Source organism: Camponotus floridanus, unplaced genomic scaffold (assembly GCF_003227725.1).
Source record: "Camponotus floridanus strain SB8 unplaced genomic scaffold, Cflo_v7.5 scaffold27, whole genome shotgun sequence".
Classification (NCBI taxonomy): Eukaryota; Metazoa; Arthropoda; class Insecta; order Hymenoptera; family Formicidae; genus Camponotus; species Camponotus floridanus.
In genome coordinates this window covers 403,819-423,124 of record NW_020229403.1, presented here as the reverse complement: position 1 = coordinate 423,124, position 19,306 = coordinate 403,819, and the positions used below count along the sequence as shown (strand labels likewise).

Genomic DNA, 19,306 nt, shown 5'->3' with positions numbered 1-19,306 from the left:
TTTAATACTTACTCCTTTACGGGTATCATCCCCACGCCTGCAATATAAATCAAGAGCTATAAATTCCCGTTATCAGCAACGAGATAGAGATAATTTTGCGAAGGCCGCGCGCGCGTATTACTATATTATTAATTATTTTTTTCAAGCTATCTCTAGTAGAATAGATTTACGTTCGCAAGTGCAATATTATACTTCGACGTCGATAATTAAGATAGAAATGAGATAGTTACTTCGAATTTTAAGAACCAAGACTTGCTGATTCTTCGCTAGGAGCGCGACTTCCTGATGAACAGCGTCCTCCACCGGGTAACCATTCACCCTTAAAATCTGATCGCCTACCTAAAAGTGATAAAATAAAAATGAAAAATCAACTAATTAATACATTTTCAATATTAACGTTACAGTCGCATGATATCATTAAATCTATTCTTGGCTAATGCGTCTTGAGAAAATTGATAGAAGCGAAAGATGTTGAAAGACATTTAAATTATTTTTATATGTAGTTTTTAATAACAGCAATTATAAAAGAGAGTATTAAATACCCTCAATCCATTTCTATGAGCTTCGCCACCTGGTTGGACATCACTGACATAAAATCCGGCGGCGTATTCGCGTCCACCACGTAACGAGAATCCAAAGCCGGCATTGCCGCGACGTCTCAAACGTACGTTCCTAGTCACGCCAATGACGGCCATCCTGCCGCCTCCTGCCGGGTTCCCAGGACCTCCACCGGTCGATGATCCCGTGCCAGTATTTGATGCGCTGGAGGAGCCACCCGACCTGCCGGTATCATAAAAAGGACGTGTATATAAATAACATCCATACTCTGAAGCTGAGCAGAAAAGACCAACGAGAATTTTATCTCTTTCAAGACCCTTTAATTAAATTCAAAACGTATGCCCGAAAGAAATTTCAAAGCTACATTAAAATCTCTTCTTCAATTTTATTTCAACTTGCCATATTTTTCAGAGATGTTCGGATATTTTTCGTTCCATGAATTTTATATGAAATATTTTATTCAAGTATCTCCTTCTCTCTCTCTCTCTTTTTCTCGTCTGTATATTTTCTCATCGGTGCAGCTATATCCGTCCATGTCGCTGTGATATCGTCGCGATCTTATTTTACCTCCGCGAGTAATTGTCTCGCAAAGATCCTCATTTTCCCCCCTCGCTTCGACGGGCGAATGAGCGAGCGAGCAAGCGACTCGGTACCTTTGTTCGGTGTATTCCGCCGACCTTTTTCCATCGCGCTGTAAAATTAATGACCACACCTGGCACACCGCGCGCCGGCACGAGGAAGGAAGGCGAGAGGAAGCGGAGATAGTGGCAATCGAGGAACCTCGGCGAGGTGGAGAAATCTCGCGGAGGAATTCCACGCAGTCTCGAAGGAGAAAGAGGAAGACGGACCGAGAATGACTCGAAGGTGAAGCTGAGAAGCAGAGACACTTGGCTAATGACGGCGAGAATCCATCTTCCGAACATCGAACAGACCGTTGTGTACAACATGGTACGATAAAGTGGACGCTGTAGGACACGGAGATGACACCAGGTAAATGACAGTCATTAGCGAGAGCGAGAATATGCTTCAGAATGAAGCCTTGCAAGGTCTTGCGAGAGCTTTCCCTTCTTGGCATCCCGGTGTACCTTACATCGTTTATTCTCTGAGAATACTTGAAGAAGAATGGAACTTCACTTTGCGCGCGTCTCCTTTGATGGGGACATAAATTTTTCGTACGGGCGTGAACTCCAAGTGTGAACCCGTGAGAACTTTCGACGAAATCGGGCAGATTACGTTCGGTCGTGGGATAATAACTATTTTATTCCGCGGCCACTGACATCAGTATTCTCGGAATGTGCATATTCAGTAATTACATAATAATAGCGTGGGATAAAGAGATTATTTTAACGCGCTTAATCGCGTCTCTTTTTATGTAATGGGATTTGTCGCCGCTCCACGACAACGACGACGACGACGATGGAACACAGCTGTGCGCAAACGTCAAATTGCCACGTCGTGTCGCCGGAAGATCCATTATGCAATCGCCCACGAGAAAGAGAAAAGAGGAGAGGACAATGGATGCACGTGGCAGCGTTTCCGCGACAACAAGCGCGTCCATACGGAAAGACGTACCGTTACGGTTGTCGATATCATTGTTTGACGATCGAGTCCCGAAAGTGTTACAACTAAGGCAAACGTCTCTCGCATACACCATTCTTCAGTCAGGTTTGCCTTTGCGCGAGTGACCCGCCCGTGTCACGATCGATCGCGATCGCCGTGCATCACATAACCCACGTATTAATCCGATACTCCGATATTCCGTTCACGAATTATGTTAATTCCCGTTCGCCCCAAGACTACAACGTGTGATAGAGTTAACGAAACGAATTTCAACGATAAAATAGTAGGACATGAAAGAAAGAAGTACGGAAGAATTATTCTTAGTATATATTATTTTTACTTAAATAAAAGATAAAAATGTTTGCGTGTGTGTGTGAACGTATTTAATTTAATAAAAGCTTGATCGAGGAATTATCGAAAAATCTTGTTGCATATTTCTTATTATTCTCAGATATAAATTACGACACTTCTTCCTCGCATTCGATATTCGAATTCTGATTGTGCCGTGTAAACGCAATAATAACAGGACATGTGTGAATTATTGAATTATGAATTCCGTTCGCGTTTTATGTTAATTATATCGAGACAAGTTTCGATCGACTTGAGGAAAATAGTAATGAATATATCCGAGTACGAGAAATGTATTTTGCATACTCATACGAATGTGAGAAATGCGTTTTGTATGCTATTGCTAGTTACGAAATAATATACATTATTAAGCTATTCTCATACCGTTATCGTATAATTATTCTAATTTTCTTATCTCTCACCTAAGCTTGTGCGCAGTATTTTTATTATTATTATTTGCGTATTATGCATTATAATAGCATGAGTCACGAAGGATGCGAGGAACGTCCAGCTCGCCGACAATGTAGAGAAAGTTGATGTAAGCTTGTAAAGAACACGGAAAGGCACGCCCTAACGAATGTTCTCGTCCTTTCGACTCTCATGTGACTCTGTTTCTTTGATTCATTGTTCATGGCTAATTATATTGTAAATGAAAGGTAAAAACCTTTTTAATATTTCCTTTCTCCAAAAAAATGTAAAGGAAGAAGAATTTTATTTTTTCTGGTCTCTTCGGCTTTGTTCACATTTAATGAGTTCGTTCAAGGATTTAAAAAATCCCTATATATTATATTTTAATTGTTAGATATTATTATTATTTATTTTATTAATATATATTTAAAAAAACGAAAAATTTAATAATTATAAAATTTTAAATAGTTAATAAAATTTTCACGGAGAACGTTTGAGTAATCGCGAGAAATTTAAGAAATCGTTTCAATGTATTTTCGTAGCGGTTTTTATGGTTTAACCTCAGGAATGCCAGAGAGAGATATACGTATTGCCGCAAGTCTTATGGCGTCTAACTTTAGAACTGGTAGCAAGCAGTCGAACCAGAAGTTGACAAATTGTTACCAGGCGCGTTTAAAGTACCACCGGCAATTCACCTTTCAGTTTCCTGCAACCATATCAGTCTTTCTTTATGGTTAATCTCTCCATGAACAGATTATTATTAAAAGTATAGCACGGCGAGATATATCAATTTTTATGTAACGGAATTGATGATAAGTTATTCAAAAATGCCACGTTAGTTTCTCTTCAAAACTTGTTGCTTTTCAAAAATATTCCCTTCGACCAGTTTTATGAATGAAAAAACCAGTTTTGAAACAAGTTCGAGTTGCGTAATATCACGAATATAACAGTCAAAAGATGTTCTATATTCCCTTCGAAGCGTCAGTAAACTTGCTTAAAATTTAAAAAAAGGCATCAGCGTGTTAATAAAAATAGAAATATTATAGATATATAGAAAATTTATTTCTAAAATATAAAAGTGTATTGACTTGTCATACTTATTTTTTTAAATCACTGCATAGATTTGATTTATTTTGATATTTTTTGAGTTTTAACGTAATATTAATTATCTTTCTTCTTTTCCTGGTTCTTTTAAAACTGTTCCAATTAATTCAGATTATTATGAAAATTACGCTTCGATGCTTTGCAACTGGAGCAACTATAGCTGTGATTGGAAGCGGAACACATGTTGCGTACAAGTTACAAATTATATGTTCAAATATAAGACCTTTTCTCTACCGCCTCCAAGTCGCAGAATCGTTCCAGTTTCATGGTATCGATTGTGTGGAATTTATCCCTACACGTCGTTCATCGACTATAGTCTTCAAACGTGACGAAACGTAGTACTATACGACCATTGTGCGCTTCGTGATAATGCAAATTTCGCGTGTCGTTACAATAGCAGTATCGACGCGCTGCATCGCCATTTCCCAAGTAAAATTCATTTTCGTCACGGCCGAATTGCTGGCTTAACTGTGCATGCCCGGTGTCTGGAATGGCATAAAGCCGCCCAGGGTAAGAAAGAGATACGGAAGAAATCGGGCGTGTTTCACGTTTCTTCCCTTCACGCGCGACCGACCACAATCCATTCAATCTGGGGAATCCGCGTCTTTGATCTCGATCAATTTACTTGAACGCACTGGTCGTTGATCCTCGAGGGTTTTGCGGTTTCCGATCATCGACCCACGAGGGTCACGGATTCGTATGATGTCATATACACGCATTCCGCACGATTGTAGAAACGGGATCTATATACGAGAACAGAGAGAACAACCCTTTATCTATGATTAATGATCGTAGTTTAAGTGAAGCAGATAAAGTCAGAGTGAATGTTCAAATGTTCGATAATCAAATGCGCACATTTTTTTAATTGTCTTCATTTTCTTTCTAAGTACACAGCTGGATTCTATTAAAAATTACCTCGGCATACACATGTCTAACGAAGATAATTTCTTATGATGGGATTAGAAAGCAAGAAAAGTGATGCTGATCGCGGCCGATCTGACATCCGTCGTCGATGATAAATCGTGCGGAATATCGATCATAGGGAAAGTCGTATCGGAAGGAAAAAAGGCGAACGGAACAGCAGTTTCCGGGATTCTTTAGATGCGTTAACGATTTACGAGTCTCGTTACAAGTTTCTTTTCTTCATTCGTCGACTGATGAGTGAGAGAGGGAAGGAGAGAAAAGAGATGGCGGACGTCGTCGGAGAAAAAAAGAACTCACGAAGCTTATTGCCGTGTTTGCGGTGAACGGTAACGGTGATCATCTCCTGGCAGTAAAGTTTCGAGCCATCTCTCTCTCTATTCCCGACTCGTCTTAGTATCCGGCCAGCTGGATTTTAATGTCGATAGAATAACGAATAATTTTTTCGTTGCGGTTAACGGGAATATTTGCGAACAACGCGAAAAGTGCGAGCTCACCCTTGGCACTCCTCTTCTCCGAGTACCACATCATTCTAAATTTGATGCATTTTCGAATTTAGAAAATACCTTATCAACGCGATTTATACTTGCCTTCCAATAGCATTAATGTTTAAATTATCCGCATCATTCTTAACTGAAATCTTTTTCAAGTATCTATTACGAAATAAAAATAACAATTTTATGAATATGCAGATGCGCAGGATGTCTAAAGAAGAAAGTGCCCACGCGGTATTATTTTCTAGACGACTAGTTTAATGAGAATACACATGTACTGCATGTGCATTTAATCATGGCTATTTCATCAATCAGAGAAGATTGGAAAACATTGGACTGTATGGACGCAAGATTTATTATGGAATCGCTCGCTATCAGATGGAATTGCGATGATTTTTGCCAAGCTACTTGTGGGTAATTGCATAATGTTATACCTTATTAAGACCAAGCTAAGACCGTTCCGCGAAGAAGCATGTGGGTTACACAACGGATATTTGATTCCGTGATGTTCCATTCGTTCGTCACGTAAGTCCGTCTATCTAAAGCGCATCGCAATTCCTATTAAATCTATGTTTTTAACAATTAAAGTAACACCTAGCACGGCGACACGCTTGCCTGTTCCATGACTTTCTTTCCGTTCTGTCCGAGAAAATGCAAGACGATACGGCGATCTTTTTATGTATCGAGAAAATTCAGTAGAGCAAGCAGAAGTGGGTCAGGTAAGCAGAAGAGATATAGCGATCCTCACGGCCGCGAACGATACATTTATTAACTTGTTAGTATACTAATTAACTTGTAACCGACCGCGAAATAAATATTCAAGATAAATGACTCTTTGCTTGTTTTTCATCAATAATTTGTCACAATCCTAAGTGTCTGATTTCATTTTCTCGATGAAAAGTATGTCGTGATTATGGTTTCTACGAATGAAAAAAATATATTGATATATAGAGTGTCTCGTAATTACTGTATTAATATTTTATAATAGCATATTATAAATATTAATTAAGATTAAACATTTATGTATAAAAGATTATTATATTGAAAATTCTCTGCGACATGAAAATGACGATAATTTTCGATCAAACTTAATAAAAGGCGATAAAATTCGCATTCTTAAATTTATAACTCATAACTATATTTATATGTTATTAATTTACAATAGAAGTAATATTGATTTTTGTCAGCTAATTTTATTTTTTAATTTCTTTTTTATATGTAGATAAATATAATCAGTTGACATTGACAAATTAATTATTAACAATGAATTTAAATATATTAATATTTAAATATATTAATTATTGTATTATTACATAAAAGTTATTTGATTTTTCTTTAAATAAAATTTTAAATGATTTATTATTATTAGAGAGAATAGAGAGAGCAGTTGTAATAATATTATTTGAAAAATTATCTTTTAAAATTTATCTTTTAATAAAAGAGTCTTTTAATAAAAGAGCAATGAGAGGTCATATGAATCAAAATCACATAGCAATAAAAGCAAAGAGACACAAATGGAAAAATTTTTTACCAAATTATAAATTATATTAAAAATATAGTTATATACACATAACTCTTCATATTACAAATTTCCAATTCAATACACAAAATATTATTATGACAACCTCTGTTTCGATCTCATCCAGGTCCTTTTCAATATCGACAAGTTAAATTGAAAACATTTTTTTGAATGAGAAACGGACCTATATATTTTTTAATACAATTTATAATTTATAATTTACAATTTATGATTAAAAAAATTTTTTCGCGCACTTCCATCTGCGTCTAGAGCTCTTTGCCTTTATTGCTTTGTGTTTTAAAATCTTTGTTTTCATTGTTATCGAAAACATTTAATTTTTTATATACTTCTCTCTTTCTAAATAATTATTACATTATTTTCTCTCTCAGGAAATTCTAAAAAATTATATATATATATATATATATATATATATATATTAAAATATATTTTACATATATTCCAAGCGTATGCTCGATCGAGCAAGATTAATCGTTATATTAAACCTGAACGAATCTATAGGACAAAAAACATAAAAATTATAGTAGTCTATTTCAAAATAATTTCAAGTGCAAAAAACAAAATATTCGAATATTTATTTCGTAGGTTGAATTGACCGGCATACCGCGTAGTTCTCTGCCACGTACGACGCGCTGGTGTTTACATACGATCACCTTGTCATTCGCGCGGCGAGAGTCGGACCGGCAGGCAGCGGCGCGTGACGCTCCGTATATCGTCCCGTTATTATCCGTCGAAATACGACAACTCTCTACAATTCGCGTTTATTTCAGGCCTCACAATTAATTGTCTCGCAATTAACCATTCGCAAGCGTCTCGAGCGTATCTATTTATCAAAGATATTTGTATAATTTATATACATGAAGATAAACATTATAAATTATGAATCGTGTCTTAATTACGGTATTTAGGACGATAATTATCGCTGTAATTATGCTTAGATTCTTTCATTATTTTCGGATTGAGAGCGCGAAGTAACGAATCGAATACTATGCGTACAAGATTTATGTATGTTCGATATTACGCGTTTAATATTGAATTTCGATTTTATATTTCCGGACGCTTTTAATTAATCTTCAAAATTTTATTAACCGCATCTTCTAGAATGAAGTTAATTAGGTATGTGCAATATTTTTGAACATACTCGTATCTAGCTAACTTCATTTAGTGACACGTTACGAGTACACGAGACGAGTCGACTACGAGTGCTGGCGTTTGTAATATATTTAATTAGTAAGTAACACACTCGTATATCACCTGTCTTTCGCTTTGTCAACTGCATAGCATTAACTCGATTATAACTTTATCAAAGTATCTCGCGAAATTTATTGAAGGAAAAAAATTCTTTGAAGTCTGTCGCGCGCGAGCAAAGTTAACCTTACTTTCGGAGATTTGCATTCTGCGGATATTTATCTTAAATTTTAACTCTTATTTATATATATTGCTTTATATCATGGGATAGTAATCGCCTTAAAACGCGAACGTGTATTATAATATTCATTTTGTAACATGATTGCGAGACTAGTGATTTTCGAATTCGAGATTTATCAGGTTGCTCTAATTTACGAGACAGCGCAGGTGTCGCTTGTATACGCGCGTTCGTTTACTTCCGTTGCAATCAAGTGCACGTCGCAGGTAATTAACGTCGGGAGTGCCGTACAAAGTGCCGCGCGATCGTAATATTTTTAGTACGCGATCGATTATAATAAACTAGTGTTTTCGCGAGTGAATTTCGCGTGTGCTATAAGGAAACAACGAAGAAAAGGAGGAGAAAGAGAGGAGGAGGAAATTCAGGATGGCATCGAGCAACAGCGGAACAATTATATAAGGTAAATAATCTATTATTTATTTATTATTCTTTGTTTAAATTTAATTATTTATCCCCATATTTTTTGTGAATATTATATATATAATATTATATATATAATATTCTTCCTTTGTTTTATTAGAAAAGAAACTTCAAAATTATTTAAAAAATCACTTATGTATTCAATATTTATATAAATTTAGAGAGAGAGAGAGAGAGAGAGAGAGAGAAATTAATTATTATTTACATTATTTATAGAAAAATTAAATTTTGATTTATTAAATTTTATAAAAAAGTTTATATATATCTTTATATATATCTAAAAATTTGAAAAATAATGTAAATAGTTTTTAATTGAATATTTATTTAAAAAACTGAATTTGAAACTCAATAAATTTTTTGAAATATTATAATTATTTAAAAAAAATTTCTCTATGGAACTTCAATGAATTTATATTTTACAACTCAGAATTTACAATTTCGCCGCTGTGCAATGTATCGGTGAATAATATAAATTTTCATTTTAATTAGGTAACAATTTTATGAAAATCGTAAAGTGTAAGGTGTATATCGCGATCAATATGAGATTATACGTCTTGAAGAAAAAAGAGACAATAATAGTAGTTTACTGACAACGCGCGATATTCATTTTTTAACTTGTTAGGCTCATTTCATTATTTATTCAAGGCGACTCATATCGTAATCTGCCCGCGTTTCATGCATATTTCTCCGATCTAGAATAATATCGCGTGCGTATCAGGAATACATGTATTTCCGATCGAATATATGTCATTGACTTTGTATCTTTTCGGCTTACGAAATGGGGGATTCACTTTCACACGATGGAAAGCGGCGGGGAATCGCATGATAGATCGTATCTGCGGATCAATTTATATCGCGAGCTTTATCGCGGATAATTAAAATCTTCTAGCTATCTCGATCGTTAAATCTGAACGATGTTACACAGGCATTCTATACTCCCATAATTTCCAGATTTTTATCGGGCCGCGAGCGCCATAAATCGCGGATGCTCATAATGATAGTTTCGAACTATGAGCGAATCTCATCGTAAACTCTTGAAAATAAGTCAAGGAGCAAGGTAATAAGCTTCGGTAAATTTTTACAAAGTATTTTTATTATCGTTCTGAGAAAAATATTGCTTACATATACATGTCGAAGACATGTATTAGATTTCATTAAATGTAATATCTCATGGTTAAAAAAATTAATGACACGAAGAGGCGATTCAAACCGAAAATGAACTGAAGAAGTTTATCGGCATCCTATAGTATTCATATTCATATTCATTTGTATTCCGACAGCAGATATATGGATACAAAAAAACACGTGTGTATTTCAAAGAGATCGATGTGTGTCAGCAGGTCAGCAACACCCATCAGTGGCAGTGATATCTCTTCGACATTTATGTAGTTGCCGGCTACTGAGCGCAAAACAACTATCATTTGACAGATCATTAATTATCCAATATAAGACTATTGACTTTGCGACATAGAAAATTAATTCCCTTGTCTTTTTCGCTTTCTTACTCCAAATTTAAATAGCTTATTTTTTAGAAATTTAATTATTTTTACAATTAAAAAAGTTTAGTTTATATTAAATTGTCAGATAATCGTTAGATTATATCAATATTTAATTATAAATAAATAAAAATAACTTTTATATTGAATAATTTTTGAATAAAGGCATGCATGTGTGTTCGAATATATTTAAAAATAAATTTGTATACACACGTCTCATGATTTTTCCGAGAATTATCATGAATTATTTGTCACTTACACACTGCGACAAGCGTTGTACCATTTACCACGACCTAGTAAAAGATTAATATGATATTGCCTTCGCGCGATGCATCTTTCTATATCGTTTCGTTCAACATATGGTATATATGGTACGTCGCCAAGGTAATGGACACATGTCGCTTAAATTAACATGCAATTTTGTGGCTTAATTGTGCGGTTCGACACTAAAAAAAGGACATCTGTTATATCGTGAGTAACCGCAACGCTCCTTTCAGCCGTTGGCGATTTCGCAGTCACCCAGCACACTTTTTCAATGTTCACCCGCAAAATGGATTCGTAATACATGACCGAGAACCGTCTTCCTGAACATAATTAAACCGCTCGCTGATTAATCGTGTGATTCTTGCGATTTCAGGCGTACGCATTTTGTTTCTTGGAAGCGCGTGTTCAGAAATTATCGTCTAATTACCGTCTGAAATTGGCTCGAAAGTAAAACCGTGCCGGGTGAACGCAAAACACGTTCGAACACAATGGCATTATTACGCGTATAATGGTTTATCTCAATTTTTTTCATGTGCAAGCACAAGCGCGATTGCTCCCGTTTCTCTCGCACTAATTGCCGTCCTTTTGTAGCCTGTAGCCGACTTTGGCACGATCCGTTGCGAGCGTATTATAGGCGAGCATTCCGTTAAATTACGAACCGCGAAGACTAAAGTCAGATTGTAAGATTCTCGTGAGAATAATGATTTTCAACTGGAGATATATTATGTCAAATATATTCATGATTAAATCTGATGATTCGACTTTTGTCTCATATCAATTTCGCGTAATTTTTTTCACATAATTTTTACTTCATAATTTCCAAGAATAAAACAGATGCTTTCTGACATGTGAAAAATTATATTTTTTTATATTTCTTTTAAATATAAAACAATTTACATATTATATTGCTTTATATGTCAATAAATCATGACAATTATCAATATTAATAATTTAAATTAAAGGCATGCGAGTTCACTGTCCGGTCAGAAAGCTTTCTAACGTCCTTTTAACCGCATCGGCAGGGCATAATATTGTTCAGCGAAATTATTGCGCGATTATATCAATCTTATCGGAGGTTTTCACTCGCGAGGATGTTTTTGCGGGTGAAAGTCGAAAATTCGCAAGGAAAATAAGACACGCTTGATTAAATGCTAAATTGCACTCCACACGATATTGTCGCCGAAGGCGGTATCTCTGCTGCGTAAAGATAAAGTAACGATAATCCACTAACTTTGCAATCCGTTGCAAAGTTTCTTAGCTAATCGGTTAATTATTTTCTGCGGGGCAAAATATTAATAAATCATCAACAATATTATATCCAGTAATAAATCATAAACAATATTATATAATAATATTATATTATTTTCTGCGGGGCGAAATATTAATAAATCATCAACAATATTATATCCAGTAATAAATCATAAACAATATTATATTCAGCATTATTATTAAAGGAGAACATGAAGATTAATTATAATTTAAGATTAGTTACAATTCAACGATAATTTTGGCTACATGTGACGTCAGAATAGAATCCTGTCCGTAATATTTGCTTTAAAAAAATTGATTTTATATTGCATAAGCGTGTGCGCACCCAAATCCAATTAAAGCCGTAATATTCTTAGTTCATCAGACACTGCGTGATTGAGAAGAAACTAAGATCCCAAAAGGGTTAATCAACGTTGCACAATTAACGGAAGCCTTAATTCGCCTTCGTATAATAACCGACGTACCTTAATTCGAACATTACCGCCTAGGTTTCCATGACGCGTATAAGGAAAGGAAAGTCTTCAGGCGTCAATTCGTGAATCCGTGTCCCTCGAACGGCAGGTAGAATGTATGTATACAAGCCTTTGAATGACACGTAAGCGTGGGTTTATGAACTCGACGTTACATAACGCAGCACCTTATGTGTGTGTGCCAATATCTATTTATTCTACAGCCGACTATACGTTATACGTTGTACAATCGCTCGCGAGAATTCGATTCAACAGATCCTCGATCTATTTTCAAGATCAATGGCTCTGTTCCCCTTGACTCTTCTCAGGCCTTCGAGATACATATTCGTCTCTCATTTTGATTGCATTTTTTAATTGGAAATTAATACTTTGATGTATGAAATTTTTTTAAGTAACGTGCGAAAAGATTTCGATAGAGAAATAATTTGTCAATATATGCAACTATTTTATCGAAAGTTTAATTATGATATACATTATTTTTTTTTGTTAATAACAATAAGATAAAAATAAATTTAAATGCCATTGATTTAAGGACATTATCGATATCATTCAATTATCATACGATAAGTTTCTAATTATTGGATCGTTTATTGCAGCATTGGTTTGCTTGTATCCACTTTTTTCTAGTAAATGAATTTAGAATATACGTATTATCAAATTTACACTCGCGTGTCATAGAAATAGATTGAGCGTGACACTAATCGTATCGCGGGAAAGCAGTAGCACCTACAAAGACACGCGCGACACGCGACCTGCACCTGCTTTCACGAGCAAAAGAGAACACGCGGTTGTTTGCAAATAGCCGTCCATCATAACCGAGTATTCGAGAGGTGCGAGCTGACCTTTTAGCGGTGCGCTGATTACTTCGAAAACATTGCATTTCGCTTCAGTAAATTCAACGGATCGTACAATTCTTGGATCACCGACACCGTTTCTTACTTTGATGATTATTAGACTTTTCGCACGGTTCAAGCACATATGAACGCGCTGACTAATGTTTTATTCGCGTGAGTGTGATACGTGAACGCACGTACGTAACGGAATATTTCGAGATAAATTAAAAAAAACCCGTGACTTTTCTGATGTTTAAAATAAATCTTGGAATCGATCTTTTCCAGCACAAAGATTTTTTAAACAAACATTATTGCTTCAATTATCAATATTGTATAACTAAGCTTCAGATTGAAGTGTTAGAGATAATTTGCCTCTAGATGAAGAGGGAGATATCCGCGATATTTTTCAGCATAATTTAATTTGTGAAATTCACGTATCTCACTCGAATCACCAATGATAAAATTGTCGACATTCTTTTTATTACGATTTTTAGTCCAGAACAAAGTTTTCCTGGACTATATCCAAGTAAAAAATTAGCGTATAGGATTGCGGCTGGCCAGAGGAAGGTCCGGTAGGGTTAAGGGTTAAGAGCTAATCGAGTTTTCAGTTGGCAGGTAACTTCCCGCGGTTGTAAACTCGTAATAATTGGCTTTCCTCTGCGAATTCCGTTCAATCGAATCGGCCCGATTGACGGCGCTATCGAGGCTCGACCCGTGTGTTGCATCGTCTCGCGAGATAACGACGTTTCTATTCCGCTAATGCTGTTGCGCCGTGCGCGAGTTGCGATTTTTCAATGACCTTTCCCATAGCATACTCGCGCGCGCTGTGGTATTTGTTCAAGGAACGGATAAATAATCGTAGATACGCGCCTATCGGTGGTGGTGCTCGCTTGCGTGTTGCACTTGCTTCTACAGGATGCTCCATAACCCGCGATTTTAATCTCAGCGAGCAAACACTCCTGCATAAATTTGATTTTTCTTTTTGTACGAAAATTTGCAAGCATTAACAATTTGAAGCGATTTAAAGAAAAAGGAAACTGAATTTTGAACGGTCAGATCAAATGAATGTTGATGATCTGTCACTTGTCACGTGTGATCTATTTTTTATATATTGTCAAAAAGTCTAAATAATTTTTTTGTAAGAAAAAATCCCTCAAAACTTCAAATTTAACGATGTTATTTTTGAGTTTGAGACCTCCTGTACGTCGAGTGCAAAAGTATCTTGAGGCTGGGAAGAGAGGTGGATGAGATTGTGTGTTTCTCTACGAGGCTGGGTTAGACGCGACGTAACCGGCATCGCAATCCCTAATTATGCAATGTTCCTCTTCTTTTTCTTTCAATGCGAGATCTCTCGCTTGGCTCGGCGTGAGTTTTCTCACGCACCTGAAGTTCCGAATGCCGCGACTATCGCGGCATTTCCAGACACGCGAGCATTATTTAGACAGTACATGAAACCGCATAAACGATTCGACCTGGAAGCAGTTCCGAGTTCCGATCGTATCTCAGAAGCAGCATAATTGAATAATCGAATTAAGACATGAAAAATAGACATATCAATATTAGAACTTAAAATATGAAAGGTCGACATTAATTATGTCAAGATATTTCTAGCGCTTGCCGATGGTGTTGAACAATTGCTATCGTGGGATACCTTTCATACTTAGATTAATATTAACTCATGTATAGGGTCGATTGTGTTTCTCTTCGTGAGGCGAATTAAATCAAGCCATCTTTTGGAGGAAAATGTTGAATAATCAAATTGATTTGTCTCATTTGAGACAAATTCATCGCGCGCTACCATCTCTCTCGCCAGATATTCTCTCTCCACATCGGATAAAAGCGGGAACGATGAGGCGGACAATAGTCTGTTACACAAGTCAAGTGGCGGAAAAATTTCGAGAGGTAAAAAGAAGCGTGGGCGAGACGAGCCGTAACGAGAATCCCAGAATTGTGTCCGGCAATATGAGGAAACCGACACACAAGTGCTTATTCAAGCATTAACGGATGAAATAGTCTTGTTCCGAAACACTCTTCGGCCAATATATTAGTTTTACTTTAGTTTTATTTACCGCAAGCTTTACAGAAATGACAACGAAACCCGGTCGTTAAACGAGCGGCACCAACATGCTATAAAATTCAATTGAATTTAACATACGCGATTGTTGGGTGAGCAGTCGCATACTTTCCCGGGCCGTAAATCATTTAGAAAATATCCAGTTGCGTACGACTATTGTTGCATATCGAGAAACTCGACGTTTGCGCAATAACTCTCACCGTATAAAAATGTATTACTCTTATTCTCACAGAACAAAGAGAAGGGGAATTAAATTTCTAAAATCACAGAAATATTTATATGGAAAGCAGAAAGTTGTTTCTCTCAAAAGACGGGCTTACGATAACGAACGAATTAAATCTCGCGGAATCGCAAGCGATCTTGGCCACTGAATCGTACATATATTGATTTGTAATCTGGAAACAATTTTCATAATAAACTTATACGAGGCGCGCACATCCCGCCTAGAGGTAGATACCTTAATAGCATAAACGAGAGAAATTTTGCATTAGGTGGCTTCACGCAGTTCGCCGCGACTTTCACTACCACTTTCATTACTCTCAAGTATGAAACGTTGTCATGAAATCGCTTCATAGATGGAATTACGACAGACATTACCGCCGCACGGCGTGCGTAAAACAAAACGGAAAATCGTCCATCTGCTCGTAATTGTGGCTTTATAAATCGCTTGAAACGATAGTTTTTAACATTTTCCATTATTTAATAGTTTAAACTTCCCTTTCTCTTTGCCATTTTGTAGAAATCCTTTTCAAGATTATTAGCGCGGTACCTTTGAAGTATGTAATTTAACACACCGATCGTTTTTAAATTATCTTGGACACGTGTCTTTTATAAACGGAAACTTTCAATATGTATGACTTAAATTTCCGAACGTCTGTATGTAATTAGTCCCGCAAACTTTCGACTTCAATTTTCGCCGTGTTCTTATTTTGATATTAATGTATAGATGGAATAAATGTATAGATTGGAATGTATAGATTGGAATAAATGTATAGATGGATATAATATAAATTGAAATATCAAAATCATTTTTAAAAAATTGTGATGCGAATTACTACAAATTGATAAAATGTATCTATACATTTTTTTGTAAGCACGGATGTCAATATTATGCCGCGATATAAGGATCTTAAGGAGTCCGTTTGGAGTAGCTGAGATAATGGCGCGGCGAGTTTCTCAAAGGACGAACAGCGGTGCACAGATGCGCGCGAAGCCAATTTAAATACCACCGCACGCTCCGGATGGTGGATCGCGAATTTCTTCGCTTTTCCTTGCTCGCTCCATCCGTTGGAAGCTCGCTCCTCCGCTTTGCCGCATAATTATACTCGAGTTAATAATGACTTACGAAGTGCAGGCCTTCGTTCGTTTGTTTAGCGGCACCGATACGTAGATACGTAGACACGTACATAGGGTGATGTAAATTAAACCATCAAACATATCAAATATGCTCCTCTTGCCTTGATGACATTTTTATTAAAAATTACTTCTTTTTATCTCTTCCTAATTAAATATCTCTGAATAATAAAGAAAAAATAATAAAGTAAATAAAATTCAAATTAAAATTCCGTCAGTAAAAGCAATTTAAAATTGAATAAAGAACATTTTTACTTATTTTCGTTATTGAAGCTTAATTCATTACAAGTCTATTTTTTCCAATTAAAAAGTTATTGATCTCGATATTTTCGTTAAAGGTTAATTGATTTAGGAAAAGAATTCGTAAAATTTGACAGTGAAATTTCGAATCACCCAGTAGATACGCGCGACCAAGGTCGGCCACGATGTTGTTGCATTAAATTGCACGGTGCTAATCTCGCGTTGCCTTCGCTCGCTCGCTCGCTCTTGCCGGCGTAATTCCAGCGGACGACGATTTTTTTTTCGCCGCTTTCCCCGATAAATATAGCCTCACGAGAGATGACGAAAATCGCAAATTACCGATGATCAGACATGGCAAAATTTTTTTTCCCGACGCGGATCTGTCTGTTTCCTGACACAAGAATATTGACGCGACTGATGATGATAAATCGTTGTGTCAATGATTAATGCTCTCGGCGGTAACGTCAATGCAAAATAGATATTATAGATGTAAATATGAATATGCTGTTGCTTGCTTGTTGCGAGATGAATCTCTCAGTATACAAACAAATTAGCTGCATTAGATGACTGCATTGAAAATGTGACAATTGATACATATAATTATTTATAAAGAAGATTGAACATTTTTTCAAAATTTCGTTTTGCGTATCGATTGCGAGATCGATGTAATTTAAGAAGGATATGAAACCGACGATGTCACCGATATGTAGATGTATTCCGAGATCACCCACGACGATGATGCATCAAACTGCATGGCGCAGTCGCCACGGTATGTTAACGATTATGCGCTACATTTCTCATGATGCGCACAGCAGCAACGCAACTGCATTATTTAAAATGATGGTCGTAGACAGAGATCTCTTTTTGCAATCTTAGCGTATATCTTTTCAACAATTGTGGAATTAAGTAAGTAATTAGGGCGCGACATCCAGCGATGTGTAATTATATCAATATAATATATTATAATTAATTTTAATAATCCGGATAAAATAGCTTAATTTATAATGACAATTAGTAAGCCTGATTTTTATTAATCGATTGCTCAGACAGAGTCCTCCTCGAAAAGAGAAATTACAAAAGATCAAATAATTTTGAGATTGCACATTCTTGCTTCCTTGTCACTTGCGATGATATCAATTGCATTCGGATTATTGAAATTATTATGAATATCAGTACTCTTCTTCTTCTTCTTCTTCTTGAAGGAACATAAGTAGAACAGCGATTTTCTCCGTTTATCGCCCCAAATTCGCTGCTCAGATTACGAAAATTGCTGTTTTCTTCGTCTCTTTTTGTCTCGTTATCGTTCTCTGTAATTCACCTCTCAATAAATGATAATCGACCGTGGTTGTACTTTATTTCGCGAATCAAGACATCGTTGCATCAATTCCAAAGTTATACTATAATTGGAAGCGTTTAGTATTTGAATAAATGATCTAATTAAATTATGAAAGTATTACGCAAAAAAAAAGAAAATTGTGCAAATATATGCAACTTCAATTTAGAGACGCGATTCTCTGAGAGCATCCGAGCGTCGAGATTATCACCTGCGTTCGATTAATTCGGACGTTTTCGATATCGTGAGGGCGCGATTTAAAGCTGACGGAATCTCGTGGCGACCGATTACGAAAAGGAACTTTTTTGCATCGCTTCTGCATGCGCCTCTCTCATTATCGTCCTGCCTAATGCATAAGTTCGCCGCTAATGTACGGTTATTATCGCGATCGTATACACGCTCTTCGTCGTAATGGCCGCGCTCGATGCATAATCCTGCTTCTCCCTTTGTCATCCTTTCGCCACGAACGAAACACCCGGGTACTCGTCGAATCAATGAATGCTAATCCGCCGTCAACGGACGATCGGCACGTCGAACTTTGCGAGCCAATTTTCAATTTAAATGAATGGGAAACAGTACATTTCAATAACGAAAGCGACAATAAAAAGTAAGAAGTAAAACAATAATTAAAAATATTTTAAATGCGCGAAACAAATAATGTTTCTTTGCTCTAATATCGTAAAGCGTATTTGGTGAGAAACATGCAAAAAGCGTAGAAAGACGAGAATTTATTTAAATACTCGAGACAAATGCGTCTCATGAATTTACATTTCAAATTTCGCAGGTATTGTACCGAGGGATTTTTATGCAATAACTGAATAATTTTTACATAAAAGGGAAATTGTACGAGAGAGGTTCTCTTTCGTCATATATATTTTTTTAACTCGATTTATAATTATATATTTTTCATTCATATTAATATTTATTTATAACATTTTATATAGAGAAAATCATAATTTCGATGAACATGATGATAAATAATTAACATCTTAAATAACTTCCCGTAATAATTTCCGTAAAAAACGTCAACTTTCTTTTTCGTTGGCATGTATAGTAAATTATTATTTAAAAAGTAAAAGTGAAAATATATACGCATACGTACATATATTCCTTACTTAAAAAAGGGAAGTAAAAGTATAATGTATCATTATTCATTCACATTACATATGAAGCGATTCGCTAAACATTTCAGTGAAAA

At 35.9% G+C, this 19,306-nt stretch overlaps 1 protein-coding gene across 2 annotated transcripts in view; it reads right to left on the bottom strand.

Annotated features, from left to right (window-relative positions):
- LOC105248263 overlaps positions 1 to 19,306 on the bottom strand; it is a 32,865-nt gene that overhangs the window by 8,465 nt on the left and 5,094 nt on the right. For both annotated transcript variants that reach the window (XM_011252945.3, XM_011252946.3), the window contains exons 2-4: positions 543 to 780; positions 231 to 339; positions 13 to 37 (exon numbers count right to left, since the gene is read on the bottom strand). In XM_011252945.3, the coding sequence (XP_011251247.1) occupies positions 13 to 37; positions 231 to 339; positions 543 to 780 (372 nt within the window). The remainder of the gene's footprint in view (positions 1 to 12; positions 38 to 230; positions 340 to 542; positions 781 to 19,306) is intronic.